The sequence below is a fragment of the Heterodontus francisci genome, unplaced genomic scaffold (assembly GCF_036365525.1).
Source record: "Heterodontus francisci isolate sHetFra1 unplaced genomic scaffold, sHetFra1.hap1 HAP1_SCAFFOLD_752, whole genome shotgun sequence".
NCBI classification, from domain to species: domain Eukaryota; kingdom Metazoa; phylum Chordata; class Chondrichthyes; order Heterodontiformes; family Heterodontidae; genus Heterodontus; species Heterodontus francisci.
Window position 1 is genome coordinate 430,242 of NW_027141679.1, and position 19,192 is coordinate 449,433.

At 54.2% G+C, this 19,192-nt stretch overlaps 1 protein-coding gene across 2 annotated transcripts in view; it reads left to right on the top strand.

Moving 5' to 3' along the window:
* The first annotated feature begins 4,627 nt into the window (after window positions 1-4,627).
* Window positions 4,628-19,192, top strand: part of LOC137364377 (TBC1 domain family member 10B-like) — a 34,292-nt gene continuing 19,727 nt past the window's right edge. Inside the window, exons 1-3 of one of the 2 annotated variants that reach the window (XM_068027623.1) lie at window positions 4,628-4,969; window positions 11,120-11,155; window positions 17,888-17,987. In XM_068027623.1, coding sequence (XP_067883724.1) covers window positions 4,830-4,969; window positions 11,120-11,155; window positions 17,888-17,987 — 276 coding nt within the window. In that variant the 5' untranslated portion in view covers window positions 4,628-4,829. The remainder of the gene's footprint in view (window positions 4,970-11,119; window positions 11,156-17,887; window positions 17,988-19,192) is intronic. The other variant, XM_068027624.1, reaches the window with a different exon arrangement.

The window sequence follows — 19,192 nt, forward strand, 5'->3', positions numbered from 1 at the left end:
ACAGTATTTATATGGCTGGTCCAGTTCAGTTTCTGGTCAATGGTAACCCCCAGGATGTTGATAGTGGGGGATTCAGCGATGGTAATGCCATTGAATGTCAAGGGGAGATGGTTCGATTCTCTCTTGTTGGAGATGGTCATTGCCTGGCACTTGTGTGGCGCGAATGTTACTTGCCACTTATCAGCCCAAGCCTGGATATTGTCCAGATCTTGCTGCATTTCTACACGGACTGCTTCAGTATCTGAGGAGTCTCGAATGGAGCTGAACATTGTGCAATCATCAGGGAACATCCCCACTTCTGACCTTATGATTGAAGGAAGGTCATTGATGAAAGAGCTGAATAGGGTTGGGTCTGGGACACTGCTCTGAGGAACTCCTGCAGTGATGTCCTGGAGCTCAGATGATTGACCTCCAACAACCACAACCATCTTCTTTGTGCTAGGTATGACTCCAACCAGCGGAGAGTTTTCCCCCTGATTCCATTGACCTCAGTTTTGCTCAGGCTCCTTGATGCCATACTCGGTCAAATGCTGCCTTGATGTCAAGGGCAGTCACTCTCACCTCACTTCTCGAGTTCAGCTCTTTTGTCCATGTTTGAACCAAGGCTGTAATGAGGTCAGGAGCTGAGTGGCCCTGGCGGAACCCAAACTGAGCATCACTGAGCAGGTTATTGCTAAGCAAGTGCTGCTTGATGGCACTGTTGATGACCCCTTCCATCACTTTACTGATGATTGAGAGTAGACTGATGGGGCGGTAATTGGCCGGGTTGGACTTGTCCTGCTTTTTGTGTACAGGACATACCTGGGCAACTTTCCACATTGCAGGGTAGATGCCAGTCTTGTAACTGTACTGGAACAGCTTGGCTAGGGGCGTGGCAAGTTCTGGAGCACAGGTCTTCAGTACTATTGCCTGAATATTGTCAGGGCCCATAGCCTTTGCAGTATCCAGTGCCTTCAGTCGTTTCTTGATATCACGTGGAGTGAATCGAATTGGCTGAAGTCTGGCATCTGTGATGCTGGGGACTTCAGGAGGAGGCCGAGATGGATCATCAACTCGGCACTTCTGGCTGAAGATTGTTGCAAATGCTTCAGCTTTATCTTTCACACTGATGTGCTGGGCTGCCCCATCATTGACGATGGGGATATTTGTAGAGCCACCTCCTCCAGTTAGTTGTTTAATTGTCCACCACCATTCACGGCTGGATGTGGCAGGACTGCAGAGCTTAGATCTGATCCGTTGGTTATGGGATCGCTTAGCTCTGTCTATCGTGTGCTGCTTACGCAGTTTGGCACGCAGATAGTCCTGTGTTGTAGCTTCACTAGGTTGACTCCTCATTTTGAGGTGTGCCTGGTGCTGCTCCTGGCATGCCCTCCTGCACTCTTCATTGAACCAGGGTTGGTCTCCTGTCTTGATGGTAATGGTAGAGTGGGGGATATGCCGGGCCATGAGGTTACAGATTGTGGTTGAGTTCAATTCTGCTGCTGCTGATGGCCCACAGCACCTCATGGATGCCCAGTTTTGCATTGCTAGATCTGTTCGAAATCTATCCCATTTAGCACGGTTGTAATGTCACACAACACGATGGAGGGTATCCTCAATGTGAAGGCGGGACTTCGTCTCCACAAGGACTGTGCGGTGGTCACTCCGACCAATACTGTCATGGACAGATGCAGCTGTGGCAGGCAGATTGGTGAGGACGAGGTCAAGTATGTTTTCCCCTCTTGTTGGTTCCCTCACCACCTGCTGCAGACCCAGTCCAGCAGGTATGTCCTTTAGGACTCGGCCAGCTCGGTGAGTAATGGTGCTACCGAGCCACTCTTGGTGATGGACATTGAAGTCCCCCACCCAGAGTACATTCTGTGCCCTCGCCACCCTCAGTGCTTCCTCCAAGTGCTGTTCAACATGGAGGAGTACTGACTCAGCTGAGGGAGGGCGGTAGGTGGTAATCAGTAGGAGGTTTCCTTGTCCATGTTTGACCTGATCCCATGAGGCTTCATGAGGTCCGGAGTCGATGTTGAGGACTCCCAGGGCAACTCCCTCCTGACTGTAGACCACTGTGCCACCACCTCTGCTGGGTCTGTCCTGCCGGTGGGACAGGACATACCCGGGGATGGTGATGGCAGTGTCTGGGACATTGTCTGTAAGGTATGATTCTGTGAGTCTGACTATGTCAGGCTGTTGCTTGACCAGTCTGTGGGACAGCTCTCCCAACTTTGGCACAAGCCCCCAGATGTTCGTAAGGAGGACTTTGCAGGGTCGACAGGGCTGGGTTTGCCGTCGTCGTTTCCGGTGCCTAGGTCGATGCCCGGTAGTCCGTCCGGTTTCATTCCTTTGTATTGACTTCGTAGCGGTGAGATACAACTGAGTGGCTTGCTAGGCCATTTCAGAGAGCATGTAAGAGTCATCCACATCGCTGTGGGCCTGGAGTCACATGTAGGCCAGACCAGGTAAGGACAGCAGATTTCCTTCCTAAAGGACATTAGTGAACCAGATGGGTTTTTACAACAATTGACAATGGTTTCACGGACATCATTAGACTAGCTTTTATTCCAGATTTATTAATTGACATCAAATTCCACCTTCTGCTGTGGTGGGATTTGAACCCATGTCCCCAGAGAAATACCCTGGGTCTCTGGGTTACTAGTCCAGTGACAATACCACTACACCACCCGCTATTTACTATTTATATGTCTATTGAAAGCTTTGGGATTCCCTTTAATGTTTAATATTAGCTGCCAGTCTCTTCTCATACTCTCTCTTTGCTTCTTTTATGGCTTTTACACTTCCCCGCTGAACCTTCTGTATTCAGCCTGGTTCTCCGTTGTATTATCCATCTGGTCCCTCACCCAGGAATCATTCTCGTGAATCTTTTCCGCACCCTCTCTACAGCTTTCATGTCCTTCCCGAGGCGCGGTGCCCGGAACTGCACACGGTAGACCGGTCCAGGCCGCGCCCGGTGGCGTGTGACGGGTTCGCTGGCGCACAGCAAGATCCCACAGAGCTGGGACGCATGGGCAGGCCCAAACCTCTGCTTCCTCACAACCTCGCCTCTACGGTGCGAGTTTTGTGGGGGAGGTGGGGGTGGGTAGGTGTTGGTCGCCTTTTAGATGGTGCCCAGTGCAGGTGAATACACCTTTAAGATGGTGCCCAGTGCGGGTGAATACACCTTTAAATGGGATCTCTCTCTCTCTCCCCGCCCCGCCCCCCTCCACCCAGACTTTCCCACTGCGCATGCGGCAGATTGGGAGGATCTTCGCTACTGCGCACGCTCCTTGGCTGGAGGACCTCGCCTGCTGCGCCTGCTCCATGCTGGAGGACCTTGCGGGGTGCGCTGCGCTGCGCTGCGCATGCTCCTGATCGGGAGGGCCCGCCCTCGCCTTCTGCGCATGCTCCGCATCTGTTGGCAGCTGCGCATGCTCGCGGAGGCCACGCCGTTGCCGTACCCAACGCTGCGTCAGGTCCGGGGCGCGGGCGCAGTGGTTGATCGGAATGGGGGGGGGGGGGGGGGGTGGGTGACGACGTCATGTTTTCCTCCGAAGATGTGATTGGCGAGAGGAGAAAGGGGCGGGCCGCGCGCGGCCGCTCCGATTGGCGGCGCTCAGCGGCGGCGGCGGCTTCGATTGGTTGGGCGCAGGAGGCACCCTCGGATTGGTGGGACGCGCCGGCGGCCGCCTCTCCGATTGGTTGGGCGTGCCCGCCCCTCCTCTCCTCCTCCGCCAGCGCGCAGGCGCGAACGCTGTTGTCCGTTAGGCGGTCGGAGCTGGAGCTGGAGCTCGAGCTGGAGCTCGGTTCCCCGGAGCCGCCGCCGCCGCCGCCTGAGGGGGCGATGCTCGGCCGCCGGCCGGTACCTGCACCGGCCCCGGGTTACCGGACTCCGGCCACCGGGAGCTGTTCACCCGCTGACCACACCCCCCCGGCCGTGACAACTGACCACGCCCCTCTGGCGTTGCCCACTGACCACGCCCCTCTGGCGTTGCCCACTGACCACGCCCCTCTGGCGTTGCCCACTGACCACGCCCCTCTGGCCATGCCCACTGGCCACGCCCCACCAGTGCCCACTGACCACGCCCCTCTGGCCATGCCCACTGGCCACGCCCCACCAGTGCCCACTGACCACCCCCCTCTGGCAGTGCCCACTGACCACCCACCTCTGGCCATGCCCACTGACCACTCCCCACCAGTGCCCACTGACCACCCCCCTCTGGCCATGCCCACTGACCACCCCCCTCTGGCCATGCCCACTGACCACTCCCCACCAGTGCCCACTGACCACCCCCCTCTGGCCATGCCCACTGACCACTCCCCACCAGTGCCCACTGACCACCCCCTCTGGCCATGCCCACTGACCACTCCCCACCAGTGCCCACTGACCACTCCCCACCAGTGCCCACTGACCACTCGCCCCTGGCCATGCCCACTGACCACTCCCCACCAGTGCCCACTGACCACTCGCCCCTGGCCATGCCCACTGGCCACTTCCCACCAGTGCCCACTGACCACTCCCCTCTGGCCGCGCCCAAGGACCACTCCCCTCTGGCCGTGCCCGCTGACCACTCCCACCCGTGTCCACTGACCACTCCCCTCTGGCCGTGCCCGCTGACCACTCCCCGGCGGTGCCCGCCGGCCAGGCTCCGGCCGTGCCCGCCAACCGGGCATCGGGGCCCCCGGCTGCGTCAGCGGCCCCCGACAGGCCAGCGGGGGCCCCGGCCGTGACCCCCGACCGGGCTCCGGCGGCGCCCGGCCCCCAGCCCTCCCCCCCGCGCCGCTCCCCGGCCCCGGACGCGGCGGAGGACGCGGTCTCCCTCTACGGCCAGGTGGACTCGGTGTCCATGTACGGCACGGCCGAGTCCCTGCTGCCCGAGGACGGCAGCTCGATGGGGTCGGACTCGGAGATCAACGGCAGCACCGCCTCGTCTCGGCGCACGGACAAGTACGGCTTCCTGGGCGGGGCGCAGTTCTGCGGCGGCCAGTGAGTATGAGGCGCGGTGGGCGCAGAGCGGCAGGGGGTGGGGTGGGGGTATCATCCCCCCGGCGTGGGGATGGGGCATCGGGCAATGACCATACCACCTCCAAGACAAGTATATCTTTCCTTAGATTACGGAGACCAAAACTGTGCCCAGGACTCCAGGTGGAGGTCAGCCCAAATCCCTACAATTGCGGCAAGACTTGCTTATTCCTGCACTCCATTCCCCTTGCAATAAGGGCCAACATCTCAATTGCCTTGGAATTGCTTGCACGAGCACACCCAAGTCATTTTTAGCGACTGTTGTATATTGAGGATCCCTGCATTCTGGCGTTCCCAGCAACGGAAACGTCTCGACATCGAACCGATGGGAAAACCGTTGATCCTTCCTCCTTTCCAGAGCGAGGCGCACCCCCCCCCCCCCCCCCCCCCCCCCAGTTCTTGCGTCTACCAGACGGTCCCGGTGCCTCTGGAAATTTTTTTCATTCATTCTGCCTCTTCCTCAGGTGCCTACGATCATCCTTTCCTCTTTCTCATAACGTTGGTAACACGCAGGGAGCGGAAACTGTGCTTTGTGGTTTCGGAGCGAGGAGACGAGACGGGTGTCAGAGAGCTCCGCGTGTGGTCAGACCGAGACGCAGCAGAAGCAGAGAAAGGGGGGGCGGGGGCGGGGGGGGGGGGGGGTGTTGCGCAGAGTGTGGTCGAGGCGAGGTGGAATGTGGAGCAGCGGGCTCGTGGTGTGCAGTGAGGAAATCTCACTGCTGCTGTGTAGTGTGCGCCGAGCGCAGGAGGCTGAGCTGTACATAGTGCTGCACACAGGGCCCAGGCAGGCAAGGAGCCCATGCTGTCCATTAATATGGCCGGAGGTGGCCGGGGAGGCTTGAGAGCAAGTGAGGGGCTTGGAGAGTAGCTACTTTTGGAGGATGCCTCTGATATCGTAGCAGAGCCAAAGATTACATCCCCACTTGTGTAACTCACTCCCGGGTATCTGTTATTCTATATATAAACCCCCAGAACCCCTCGATTAGATTCCAGTCTGTAACTCACTCCCGGGTATCTGTTATTCTACTTATAAACCACCCCGAACCCCTCGATTAGATTCCAGTCTGTAACTCACTCCCGGGTATCTGTTATTCTATATATAAACCCCCCCGAACCCCTCGATTAGATTCCAGTCTGTAACTCACTCCCGGGTATCTGTTATTCTATATATAAACCACCCCGAACCCCTCGATTAGATTCCAGTCTGTAACTCACTCCCGGGTATCTGTTATTCTATATATAAACCCCCGAACCCCTCGATTAGATTCCAGTCTGTAACTCACTCCCGGGTATCTGTTATTCTATATATAAACCCCCCGAACCCCTCGATTAGATTCCAGTCTGTAACTCACTCCCGGGTATCTGTTATTCTATATATAAACCCCCTGAACCCCTCGATTAGATTCCAGTCTGTAACTCACTCCCGGGTATCTGTTATTCTGTATATAAACCCCCCGAACCCCTCGATTAGATTCCAGTCTGTAACTCACTCCCGGGTATCTGTTATTCTATATATAAACACCCCGAACCCCTCGATTAGATTCCAGTCTGTAACTCACTCCCGGGTATCTGTTATTCTATATATAAACCCCCCGAACCCCTCGATTAGATTTCAGTCTGTAACTCACTCCCGGGTATCTGTTATTCTATATATAAACCCCCCCCAAACCCCTCGATTAGATTCCAGTCTGTAACTCACTCCCGGGTATCTGTTATTCTATATATAAACACCCTGAACCCCTCGATTAGATTCCAGTCTGTAACTCACTCCCAGGTATCTGTTATTCTATATATAAACCCCCCCGAACCCCTCGATTAGATTCCAGTCTGTAACTCACTCCCGGGTATCTGTTATTCTATATATAAACACCCTGAACCCCTCGATTAGATTCCAGTCTGTAACTCACTCCCAGGTATCTGTTATTCTATATATAAACACCCTGAACCCCTCGATTAGATTCCAGTCTGTAACTCACTCCCGGGTATCTGTTATTCTATATATAAACCCCCCGAACCCCTCGATTAGATTCCAGTCTGTAACTCACTCCCGGGTATCTGTTATTCTGTATATAAACCACCCGAACCCCTCGATTAGATTCCAGTCTGTAACTCACTCCCGGGTATCTGTTATTCTGTATATAAACCCCCCGAACCCCTCGATTCGATTCCAGTCTGTAACTCACTCCCGGGTATCTGTTATTCTGTATATAAACCCCCCGAACCCCTCGATTAGATTCCAGTCTGTAACTCACTCCCGGGTATCTGTTATTCTGTATATAAACACCCTGAACCCCTCGATTAGATTCCAGTCTGTAACTCACAACCGGGTATCTGTTATTGTGTATATAAACACCCTGAACCCCTCGATTAGATTCCAGTCTGTAACTCACAACCGGGTATCTGTTATTCTGTATATAAACCCCCCGAACCACTCGATTAGATTCCAGTCTGTAACTCACTCCCGGGTATCTGTTATTCTATATATAAACCACCCGAACCCCTCGATTAGATTCCAGTCTGTAACTCACTCCCGGGTGTCAGTTGTTCTGTATATAAACCACCCCGAACTCCTCGATTAGATTCCAGTCTGTAACTCACTCCCGGGTATCTGTTATTCTATATCTCAACCTCCCGAACCCCTCGATCAGATTCCAGTCTGTAACTCACTCCCGGGTATCTGTTATTCTATATATAAACCACCCCGAACCCCTCGATTAGATTCCAGTCTGTAGCTCTCTCCCGGGTATCTGTTATTCTATATATAAACCCCCCGAACCCCTCGATTAGATTCCAGTTTGTAACTCATTCCCGGATATCCTTCGCAAAATCCACAAACGGGACTGTCCCGGCAGACCCATTGTGTCAGCCTGCTCCTGCCCCACTGAACTTATTTCTTCCTATCTAGACTCTATCTTTTTTCCGCTGGTCCAGTCTCTTCCCACCTACATCCGTGACTCTTCTGACGCCCTACGTCATTTTGACAATTTCCAGTTTCCTGGTCCCAACCGCCTCCTCTTCACAATGGACGTCCAATCTCTCCACACCTCCATCCCCCACCAGGATGGTTTGAGGGCTCTCCGCTTCTTCCTGGAACAGAGGCCCAACCAGCCCCCATCCACCACCACCCTCCTCCACCTGGCTGAACTTGTTCTCACATTGAACAACTTCTCCTTCAACTCCATGCATTTCCTTCAAGTAAAAGGTGTCGCTATGGGTCCCCGCATGGGTCCTAGTTATGCCTGTCTTTTTGTGGGATATGTCGAGCATTCTTTGTTCCAGTCCTACTCAGGCCCCTTCCCCCAACTCTTTTTCCGGTACATTGATGACTGTATCGGTGCCGTTTCCTGCTCCCGCCCCGAACTGGAAAACTTTATCAACTTTGCTTCCAATTTCCACCCTTCTCTCACCTTTACATGGTCCATCTCTGACACTTCCCTTCCCTTCCTCGACTTCACTGTCTCCATCTCTGGGGATAGACTGTCTACTAATATCCATTATAAGCCCACCGACTCCCACAGCTACCTGGACTACACTTCTTCACACCCTGCCTCCTGTAACGATTCCATTCCGTTCTCCCAGTTTCTCTGTCTCCGACGCATCTAATCTGATGATGCTACCTTCCATGACGGTGCTTCTGATATGACCTCCTTTTTCCTCAACTGAGGATTTCCCCCCACTGTGGTTGACAGGACCCTCAACCGTGTCCGGCCCATTCCCCGCACCTCTACCCTCACCCCTTCCCCTCCCTCCCAGAACCGTGACAGGGTTCCCCTTGTCCTCACTTTTCACCCCACCAGCCTCCATATCCAAAGGATCATCCTCCGCCATTTCTGCCACCTCCAGCGTGTTGTCACGACCAAACGCATCTTCCCCTCCCTTCCCATGTCAGCATTCCGAAGGGATCGTTCCCTCCGCGACACCCTGGTCCACTCCTCCATTACCCCCACCACCTCGTCCCCGTCCCATGGCACCTTCCCCTGCAATCGCAGGAGGTGTAATACCTGCCCATTTACCTCCTCTCTCCTCACTATCCCAGGCCCCAAACACTCCTTTCAGGTGAAGCAGCGATTTACTTGTACTTCTTTCAATGTAGTATACTGTATTCACTGCTCACAGTGTGGTCTCCTCTACATTGGGGAGACCAAGCGCAGACTGGGTGACCGCTTTGCGGAACATCTCCGCTCAGTCCGCAAGCAGGACCCTGAGCTTCCGGTTGCTTGCCATTTCAACACTCCCCCCTGCTCTCATGCTCACATCTCTGTCCTGGGATTGCTGCAGTGTTCCAGTGAACATCAACGCAAGCTCGAGGAACAGCATCTCATCTACCGATTAGGCACACTACAGCCTGCCGGACTGAACATTGAGTTCAATCATTTCAGAGCAGGACGGGCCCCCATTTTACTTATATTTTTAGTTATTTTTTTCTTCCTTTTTTTTTACATTCTTTTTCACATTTTTTATAATCATTTTTTTTGCATTTATTTCATTTCATCTTCGTTTGTTCAGTTTGCTTACCCACTGTTTTTTTTCAGGTTTGCACTTGCTGCTGTTCAATATTCAGTGTATTAACACCTAATCTGTACTAATGCTTTGTCTTTCAACACATCATTAACATATTGTTTGCCTTTGCTCCGTGACCTTTTGGTCAGCTATGTGGCCTGGTCCAATCTACACCTTCTCCTTTGTTATCTTTTGCCCCACCCCGCCTCACTTGTTTATAACCTGTGACTTTTCTAATATTTGTCAGTTCCGATGAAGGGTCACTGACCCGAAATGTTAACTCTGCTTCTCTTTCCACAGATGCTGCCAGACCTGCTGAGTGATTCCAGCATTTCTTGTTTTTATCCCGGATATCTGTTATTCTATATATAAACCCCCCCGAACCCCTCGATTAGATTCCGGTCTGTAACTCACTCCCGGATATCTGTTATTCTATATATAAACCCCCCCGAACCCCTCGATTAGATTCCAGTCTGTAACTCACTCCCGGGTATCTGTTAATCTATATATAAACCCCCCGAACCCCTCGATTAGATTCCAGTCTGTAACTCACTCCCGGGTATCTGTTATTCTATATATAAACCCCCCCCCGAACCACTCGATTAGATTCCAGTCTGGAACTCACTCCCGGGTATCTGTTATTCTATATATAAACCCCCGAACCCCCCGATTAGATTCCAGTCTGTAACTCACTCCCGGGTATCTGTTATTCTATATATAAACCCCCCGAACCCCTCGATTAGATTCCAGTCTGTAACTCACTCCCAGGTATCTGTTATTCTATATATAAACCCCCCCCCGAACCCCTCGATTAGATTCCAGTCTGTAACTCACTCCCGGGTATCTGTTATTCTATATATAAACCCCCCCAAACCACTCGATTAGATTCCAGTCTGTAACTCACTCCCGGGTATCTGTTATTCTATATATAAACCCCCCCAAACCGCTCGATTAGATTCCAGTCTGTAACTCACTCCCGGGTATCTGTTATTCTCTATATGAACCCCCCCAAACCCGTCGATTAGATTCCAGTCTGTAACTCACTCCCGGGTATCTGTTATTCTATATATAAACCCCCCAGAACCCCTCGATTAGATTCCAGTCTGTAACTCACTCCTGGGTATCTGTTATTCTATATATAAACCCCCCCCGAACCCCTCGATTAGATTCCAGTCTGTAACTCACTCCCGGGTGTCTGTTATTCTATATATAAACCCCCCGAACCCCTCGATTAGATTCCAGTCTGTAACTCACTCCCGGGTATCTGTTATTCTATATATAAACCCCCCAGAACCCCTCGATTAGATTCCAGTCTGTAACTCACTCCCGGGTGCGTACGGAGAGAGTGGGTGGCTTGGAAGCTTGAAGCGGCAATTGTTTGTTTCTGTCCTCAGCAATGCTGGCAGGATGCCGGGTGCTGGTCTGTCGCTGGGTATCTCAGACCTGTGGGCAGGGAAAGTGCGGGGGTCGGTGGGGGGGGGGTTGTGTGGGTGCAGTGACTTCGGCCTGTTTTGGTCTGAGGAGTGGGGGGGGAGCTGCAGACTGGTGGTCTTTGTGGGAACCGCCAGTTGTCTCACTGTTCCTGGTTACAATGCCATGCGTTTTGTCTTACAGAAATCTGGGTAATGACAATCAGCCTGCAGTTGACAGGTGAGTTGTCGGAAAGTTGGGGGGCGGGGGGGATGGGGCAGCGCACGGCCACTGGCGCTGCGTGGGCGAGGATTAGAACATCTGGGACCACACCTCGTACGCAGTGTCCGGTTGACCAGATGGGCAAGATGTCTGCTTATGTGAGCGGTGCGTACCTGTTTGCGATATGTGTGTACGCACGCTCGCACAGGCTCGCTTTTGTGCCTGTCCTTTTTCCTGATTCTGGGTCTGTTGGCATCGCTGGCAAGGCCCGCATTTCCTGACCTCGAGACGGCGGTGGTGAGCCGCCGCCTTGAGCCGCTGCAGTCCGCGTAGGGTCGGGTGCACCCAGAGTGCGGTGAGGAAGGGAGTTTCAGGATTGTGCCCCAGCGACGGCGAAGGAACGGCCGATCTCGTTCCAAGTCAGGACGGTGTGTGGCTCGGAGGGGAACTTGCAGGCGGTGGTGTTCCCACGTGTCTGTTGCCCTTGTCCTTCTGGGTGGCGGAGGTCCCGGGTTTGGAAGGTGCGATGTTTTGAATATTTGTCTCTTGCTTCCCGCCACATGCCTGTGGGAGTTGGAATTCGTGATATGATGAGGAGCTGAGTAAATTGGGCCTACACTCTCTGGAGTTTAGCAGAATGAGAGGTGATCTCATTGAAACAGACAAGATTGTGAAGGGGGTTTTGACAGCGGAGACTCTGAGAGGCTGTTTCCACCCCCCCCCAACCCCTGGAGATCACAGCAGACTTGAAGCTTTCCCTCCCTCCCTCCGCCTGCCTTGGCACCCTGCAGCACCCAGCCCCCACCAGAGGCCTTGTCTCGTCCCTGCTGGCTGGGCCAGCTGCTCGCTCTGTCCCCTGACTCATCTGTGGTCGGACTTCCTGTCAGCTGAGCATTTCGGTCCTTTACTGTGTGGAGGCCCTGGCTGTTACCTCCCTCAGCCCTTCTCCCCACCCTACACCTTATTGTAGTGTTGTGCTTCTGTGAGTGGACTCATAACCCAGATCTGTCACTCTTCTATTCATCCAGTTTGTGTGTGTGTTGGGGGAAAAGAGTGTCCGTGTTTAGTGGCAATGGGTCTGTGCGTCTCTGTCTGTGCGTCTCTGTCTGTGCGTCTCTGTCTGTGCGTCTCTGTCTGTGCGAGTGTCTGTGTCTCTCTCTGTGTATGTGAGTGTGTGTCTCTCTGAGTGTCTGTGTGCGTCTCTCTCTCTCTCTGTATGATTCTCTCTCTGAGTGTCTGAGTGTGTGTCTCTCTGTGAATGTCTGTTTGTGTGTGCATGTATGTCTCTCTCTCTGAATAGCTGTGTGTTGTGTGTCTCTCTCTGTCTGTGTGTGTGTGTGTGTGTCCATGTATGTGTCTCTGTGAATATCTGTGTGTGTGTCTCTGTGTGTGTGTGTCTCTGTGTGTGTGTGTCTCGGTCTGTGTGTGTGTGTCTCGGTCTGTGTGTGTGTGTGTCTCGGTCTGTGTGTGTGTGTGTCTCGGTCTGTGTGTGTGTGTGTCTCGGTCTGTGTGTGTGTGTGTCTCGGTGTGTGTGTGTGTCTCGGTGTGTGTGTGTGTCTCGGTCTGTGTGTGTGTGTGTCTCGGTCTGTGTGTGTGTGTGTCTCGGCCTGTGTGTGTGTGTGTCTCGGCCTGTGTGTGTGTGTGTGTGTCTCGGTCTGTGTGTGTGTGTGTGTGTGTGTGTCTCGGTCTGTGTGTGTGTGTGTCTCGGTCTGTGTGTGTGTGTGTGTGTGTGTGTGTGTGTGTGTCTCGGTCTGTGTGTGTGTGTGTCTCGGTCTGTGTGTGTGTGTGTGTGTGTGTCTCGGTCTGTGTGTGTGTGTGTCTCGGTCTGTGTGTGTGTGTGTGTGTGTGTCTCGGTCTGTGTGTGTGTGTGTGTGTGTGTCTCGGTCTGTGTGTGTGTGTGTCTCGGTCTGTGTGTGTGTGTGTCTCGGTCTGTGTGTGTGTGTGTGTGTGTCTCGGTCTGTGTGTGTGTGTGTGTCTCGGTCTGTGTGTGTGTGTGTGTCTCGGTCTGTGTGTGTGTGTGTGTGTCTCGGTCTGTGTGTGTGTGTGTGTGTCTCGGTCTGTGTGTGTGTGTGTGTGTCTCGGTCTGTGTGTGTGTGTCTCGGTCTGTGTGTGTGTGTGTCTCGGTGTGTGTGTGTGTGTGTGTGTGTCTCGGTCTGTGTGTGTGTGTGTGTCTCGGTCTGTGTGTGTGTGTGTCTCGGTCTGCGTGTGTGTGTGTGTGTGTGTCTCGGTCTGTGTGTGTGTGTCTCGGTCTGTGTGTGTGTGTGTCTCGGTCTGCGTGTGTGTGTGTGTGTGTGTCTCGGTCTGTGTGTGTGTGTGTCTCGGTCTGTGTCTGTGTGTGTGTGTGTGTGTCTCGGTCTGTGTGTGTGTCTCGGTCTGTGTGTGTGTGTGTCTCGGTCTGTGTGTGTGTGTGTCTCGGTCTGTGTGTGTGTGTGTCTCGGTCTCTGTGTGTGTGTGTGTGTCTCGGTCTCTGTGTGTGTGTGTGTGTCTTGGTCTGTGTGTGTGTGTCTCGGTCTGTGTGTGTGTGTGTCTCGGTCTGTGTGTGTGTGTGTGTGTGTCTCGGTGTGTGTGTGTGTCTCGGTCTGTGTGTGTGTGTGTGTCTCGGTCTGTGTGTGTCTGTGTGTGTGTCTCGGTCTGTGTGAGTGTCTCGGTCTGTGTGTGTGTGAGTGTCTCTCTGTCTGTGTCTGTCTCTCGGTGTGAGTGTCTCTCTCCCTCTCCCTGTGTCTCTCGGTGTGAGTGTCTCTCTCTCTCTCTCTCTGTCTCTCGGTGTGAGTGTCTCTCTCTGTCTCTCTCTGTGTCTCTCGGTGTGAGTTTCTATCTCTCTCTCTCTCTCTCTCTGTGTCTCTCGGTGTGAGTTTCTCTCTCTCTCTGTGTCTCTCGGTGTGAGTGTCTCTCTCTCTGTGTCTCTCGGTGTGAGTGTCTCTCTCTCTCTCTCTCTCTCTCTCTCTCTCTCTGTGTCTCTCGGTGTGAGTGTCTCTCTCTCTCTCTGTCTCTCGGTGTGAGTGTCTCTCTCTCTCTGTCTCTCGGTGTGAGTGTCTCTCTCTCTCTCTCTCTCTCTCTCTGTGTCTCTCGGTGTGAGTTTCTCTCTCTCTCTCTCTCTCTCTGTCTCTCGGTGTGAGTGTCTCTCTCTCTGTGTCTCTCTCTCTCTCTCTCTCTGTCTGTCTCTCGGTGTGAGTTTTTCTCTCTCTCTCACTGTCTCTCGGTGTGAGTGTCTGTCTCTCTCTCTCTCTCTCTCTCTCTCTCTGTCTCTCGGTGTGAGTGTCTCTCTCTCTCTCTCTCTCTCTCTCTGTCTCGGTGTGAGTTTCTCTCTCTCTCTCTCTCTCTCTCTCGGTGTGAGTGTCTCTCTCTCTCTCTCTGTGTCTCTCGGTGTGAGTGCCTCTCTCTCTCTCTCTGTCTCTCGGTGTGAGTGTCTCTCTCTCTCTCTCTCTGTGTCTCTCTCTCTCTCTCTCTGTGTCTCTCTCTCTCTCTCTCTCTCTCTCTCTCTCTCTCTGTCTCTCGGTGTGAGTCTCTCTCTCTCTCTCTCTCTCTCTCTCTCTGTGTCTCTCGGTGTGAGTTTCTCTCTCTCTCTCTCTCTCTCTCTCTGTGTCTCTCGGTGTGAGTGTCTCTCTCTCTCTCTCTCTGTCTCTCGGTGTGAGTGTCTCTCTCTCTCTCTCTCTCTCTCTCTCTCTCTCTCTCTCTGTCTCTCGGTGTGAGTCTCTCTCTCTCTCTCTCTCTCTCTCTCTCTGTCTCTCGGTGTGAGTGTCTGTCTCTCTCTCTCTCTCTCTCTCTCCCTGTGTCTCTCGGTGTGAGTGTCTCTCTCTCTCCCTGTGTCTCTCGGTGTGAGTGTCTCTCTCTCTCTCTCTCTGTGTGAGTTTCTCTCTCTCTCTCTCTCTCTGTTTCTCTCGGTGTGAGTTTTTCTCTCTCTCTCTCTCTCTCTCTCTGTCTCTCGGTGTGAGTGTCTCTCTCTCTCTCTCTGTGTCTCTCGGTGTGAGTGTCTCTCTCTCTCTCTCTCTGTGTGAGTTTCTCTCTCTCTCTCTCTCTGTTTCTCTCGGTGTGAGTTTTTCTCTCTCTCTCTCTCTCTCTCTCTGTCTCTCGGTGTGAGTGTCTCTCTCTCTCTGTTTCTCTCGGTGTGAGTTTTTCTCTCTCTCTCTCTCTCTCTCTCTGTCTCTCGGTGTGAGTGTCTCTCTCTCTCTGTGTCTCTCGGTGTGAGTGTCTCTCTCTCTCTGTCTCTCGGTGTGAGTGTCTCTCTCTCTCTCTCTCTCTCTCGGTGTGAGTGTCTGTCTCTCTCTCTCTCTGTCTCTCGGTGTGAGTGTCTCTCTCCCTCTCTCTCTCTGTCTCTCGGTGTGAGTGTCTCTCTCTCTCTCTCTCTCTCTCTCTCTCTGTGTCTCTCGGTGTGAGTTTCTCTCTCTCTCTCTCTCTCTCGGTGTGAGTTTCGTTCTGTATGTGTGTGTGCTCTATGTATTGCTCTGCTCATCCCGGTGGGACCAGAGTCCCCATGACTGGCACGTGTCCTCTCTTTGCTGTCAGCAGGCCTGTTAGAGAAGACCATTTACCAGATGGAGTTTATTGGGGGGGGGGGGGGTGGCAGTTGGATGGGAGTCGATGAACGGCGGGTGGAGTGTGCTTTTGTGTGTGTGCCTGAAGAGTGGTGACACGTGGTGGGACCAGTTTGGGGACAGGGAAGGAGGGGAGACTAATGATCACGATGTATAACAGTGAGCAGTTGTAGGGGCTGGAGGAGCCACCCGCCTCTTTCCCCCCCTCCCCCCCCCCCCATGGAGCCTCAGGGATCCCTCCCCGCTGCTGACAGTCGTACTCTCCCTCCATCCAGCCATCAGGGCCAGCAGCTCTGAATGGGGCCCATTGTCGAGCAAACAATGAAGCCAGTGAGAAATGTGCAGAGCAGAGTCAATGGGCAGATGCCGGGGATGAGCGGGTTCAGTTGTGATCAGGGGGCTGGAAAGTAACATGTTCACGGGAGCACCACAGGGTTCAGGCAAGTTTCAATCACAGTGCCGACAATTAGGAAAAGGCCGTGCCGCACGGAATTTGGAAGGTTAAGTGGGGGGACTTGATTCGCGCCCGCAAGATATGACGGGGGAACGGATTGGGTAGCGACAGAGAGAGAGAGAGAGGAACTATTTCTGCTGGGTTGGGGAGTTTCGGACGGGGGGGCAAGGGATCAGAGACTAAAAATAAGAGCCTGGGCTTTCAGGAGTGAAATTAGGAACCACTCCCACACACAAAAGGGTGGGAGAAGTTTGGAATTCTCTCCCACAAAACAGGCAATCAGTGCTCAGTCGATTGTTAATTTTAAATAAGAGATTGATAGGTTTTTGTTATCCAGCCGTATTGAGGGAGGTGGGGCAATGGTGGGTATCTGGCTTCAGCCCGCCTGTCAGCTGCCATCTCACTGAAGTTCGGAACAAGCTGGAGGGGCCGAATGACCGCCTCCTGTTGGGAAATTCCGACCTCTGAGAGGGTCCATCGTGACCATTTCAATTCGGTGACAGCTGACGGACAAGGTGACGCCAAGTGCAGCTGAAACAGAACTCTGCCGATGCCGGAGATGTGGAATCGAGACAGATAATGTCGGCTTTGCTCGGCAGGTCTGGCAGCATCTGCTGGCGGGAGAAACTGAGCTGAGCGTTTCAGATCTGTGACCCTTTGTGAGAAGCTTTGCACTGGGGTATCACAGCCCCAGTCGCTGCCGAGTCGAGCAGCTGTCTCGACCATCCTATCAACAGAGGGTGTGTGCAACACAGATTAGACACAGAGTAAAGCTCCCTCTACACTGTCCCCCCCCATCAAACACTCCCAGGACAGGGACAGTACGGGGGTTAGACACAGAGTAAATCTCCCTCTACACTGTCCCCCCATCAAACACTCCCAGGACAGGTACAGTACGGGGGTTAGATACAGAGTAAAGCTCCCTCTACACTGTCCCCCATCAAACACTCCCCAGGACAGGTACAGTACGGGGGTTAGATACAGAGTAAAGCTCCCTCTACACTGTCCCCCATCAAACACTCCCAGGACAGGTACAGTACGGGGGTTAGATACAGAGTAAAGCTCCCTCTACACTGTCCCCATCAAACACTCCCCAGGACAGGTACAGTACGGGGGTTAGATACAGAGTAAAGCTCCCTCTACACTGTCCCCATCAAACACTCCCAGGACAGGTACAGTACGGGGGTTAGATACAGAGTAAAGCTCCCTCTGCACTGTCCCCCATCAAACACTCCCAGGACAGGTACAGTACGGGGGGTTAGATACAGAGTAAAGCTCCCTCTACACTGTCCCCCATCAAACACTCCCAGGACAGGTACAGTACGGGGGGTTCGATACAGAGTAAAGCTCCCTCTACACTGTCCCCCATCAAACACTCCCAGGACAGGTACAGTGCGGGGGTTAGATGCAGAGTAAAGCTCCCTCTACACTGTCCCCCATCAAACACTCCCAGGACAGGTACAGTACGGGGGGTTAGATACAGAGTAAGTCTCCCTCTACACTGTCCCAGTAGCTTGAAGTACATCCACCAGTAATAGGGTGGTATTTGTCAGAATGCGCAGTGAGCTGCAATCTATTCTGTCCCCCGCCTGGTGTGTTGCCATGCACCCGAGCCGCTTCAAGGGAACATCGCCTCTCAGCGTCTGCTCCCACCCCCCCCCCCCCCCGCCTCACACCAATGTCCTGAGGCTGTGAAAGGACGTTTGCGCAGGACGTGTAAGCCTGCTGGGCACCCTGTTGAGCTTGGATTTTCTTCTCTTGCAGGGAGAGCGCGATCCCACTGGACGTGGCCCGGCAGCGGGAGCTGAAGTGGTTGGAGATGTTGGGCCGTTGGGACAAATGGGTCGCTCGGCGTTTTGACAAGGTGAGTGTTGGCGTGCCCGCAGAACGTCCAGAGGCGGGCGAGCTGGCGGGAAAGCTTTGCCTCTGAGCAGATGCCAACACGCTGAACCTGGGTTGTGGCCACAGAAGGTATCGTGAGCTGTGAAATGCCCAGCTATTACTGGTGGGGAATTCAGGGCCCGGGTTTGCATGTTTGTCGCCTTACTTTTAAAATTTCTCCTGTGCTCGGTGTAAGAGACAAGACTTGTTCTTGTTACTTGTTCCTGAGACACAATATCTGTCGTCCGGTGTATGTGTCATCGTAATGTTGGATGGAGAGTTCTCTGTCCCCTAGTGTTGCATCTCTCTGTCTCTCTTATTTCTCTCTTTTTTTTCTCTTTCTCTTTCTTTGTCTCTCAGTCCGGCTCGCTCCCTCTCAGTCCGGCTCGCTCCCTCTCAGTCCGGCTCGCTCCCTCTCAGTCCGGCTCGCTCACTCTCAGTCCGGCTCGCTCCCTCTCAGTCCGGCTCGCTCCCTCTCAGTCCGGCTCGCTCCCTCTCAGTCCGGCTCGCTCCCTCTCAGTCCGGCTCGCTCCCTCTCAGTCCGGCTCGCTCCCTCTCAGTCCGGCTCGCTCCCTCTCAGTCCGGCTCGCTCCCTCTCAGTCCGGCTCGCTCCCTCTCAGTCCGGCTCGCTCCCTCTCAGTCCGGCTCGCTCCCTCTCAGTCCGGCTCGCTCCCTCTCAGTCCGGCTCGCTCCCTCTCAGTCCGGCTCGCTCCCTCTCAGTCCGGCTCGCTCCCTCTCAGTCCGGCTCGCTCCCTCTCAGTCCGGCTCGCTCCCTCTCAGTCCGGCTCGCTCCCTCTCAGTCCGGCTCGCTCCCTCTCAGTCCGGCTCGCTCCCTCTCAGTCCGGCTCGCTCCCTCTCAGTCCGGCTCGCTCCCTCTCAGTCCGGCTCGCTCCCTCTCAGTCCGGCTCGCTCCCTCTCAGTCCGGCTCGCTCCCTCTCAGTCCGGCTCGCTCCCTCTCAGTCCGGCTCGCTCCCTCTCAGTCCGGCTCGCTCCCTCTCAGTCCGGCTCGCTCCCTCTCAGTCCGGCTCGCTCCCTCTCAGTCCGGCTCGCTCCCTCTCAGTCCGGCTCGCTCCCTCTCAGTCCGGCTCGCTCCCTCTCAGTCCGACTCGCTCCCTCTCAGTCCGACTCGCTCCCTCTCAGTCCGACTCGCTCCCTCTCAGTCCGACTCGCTCCCTCTCAGTCCGACTC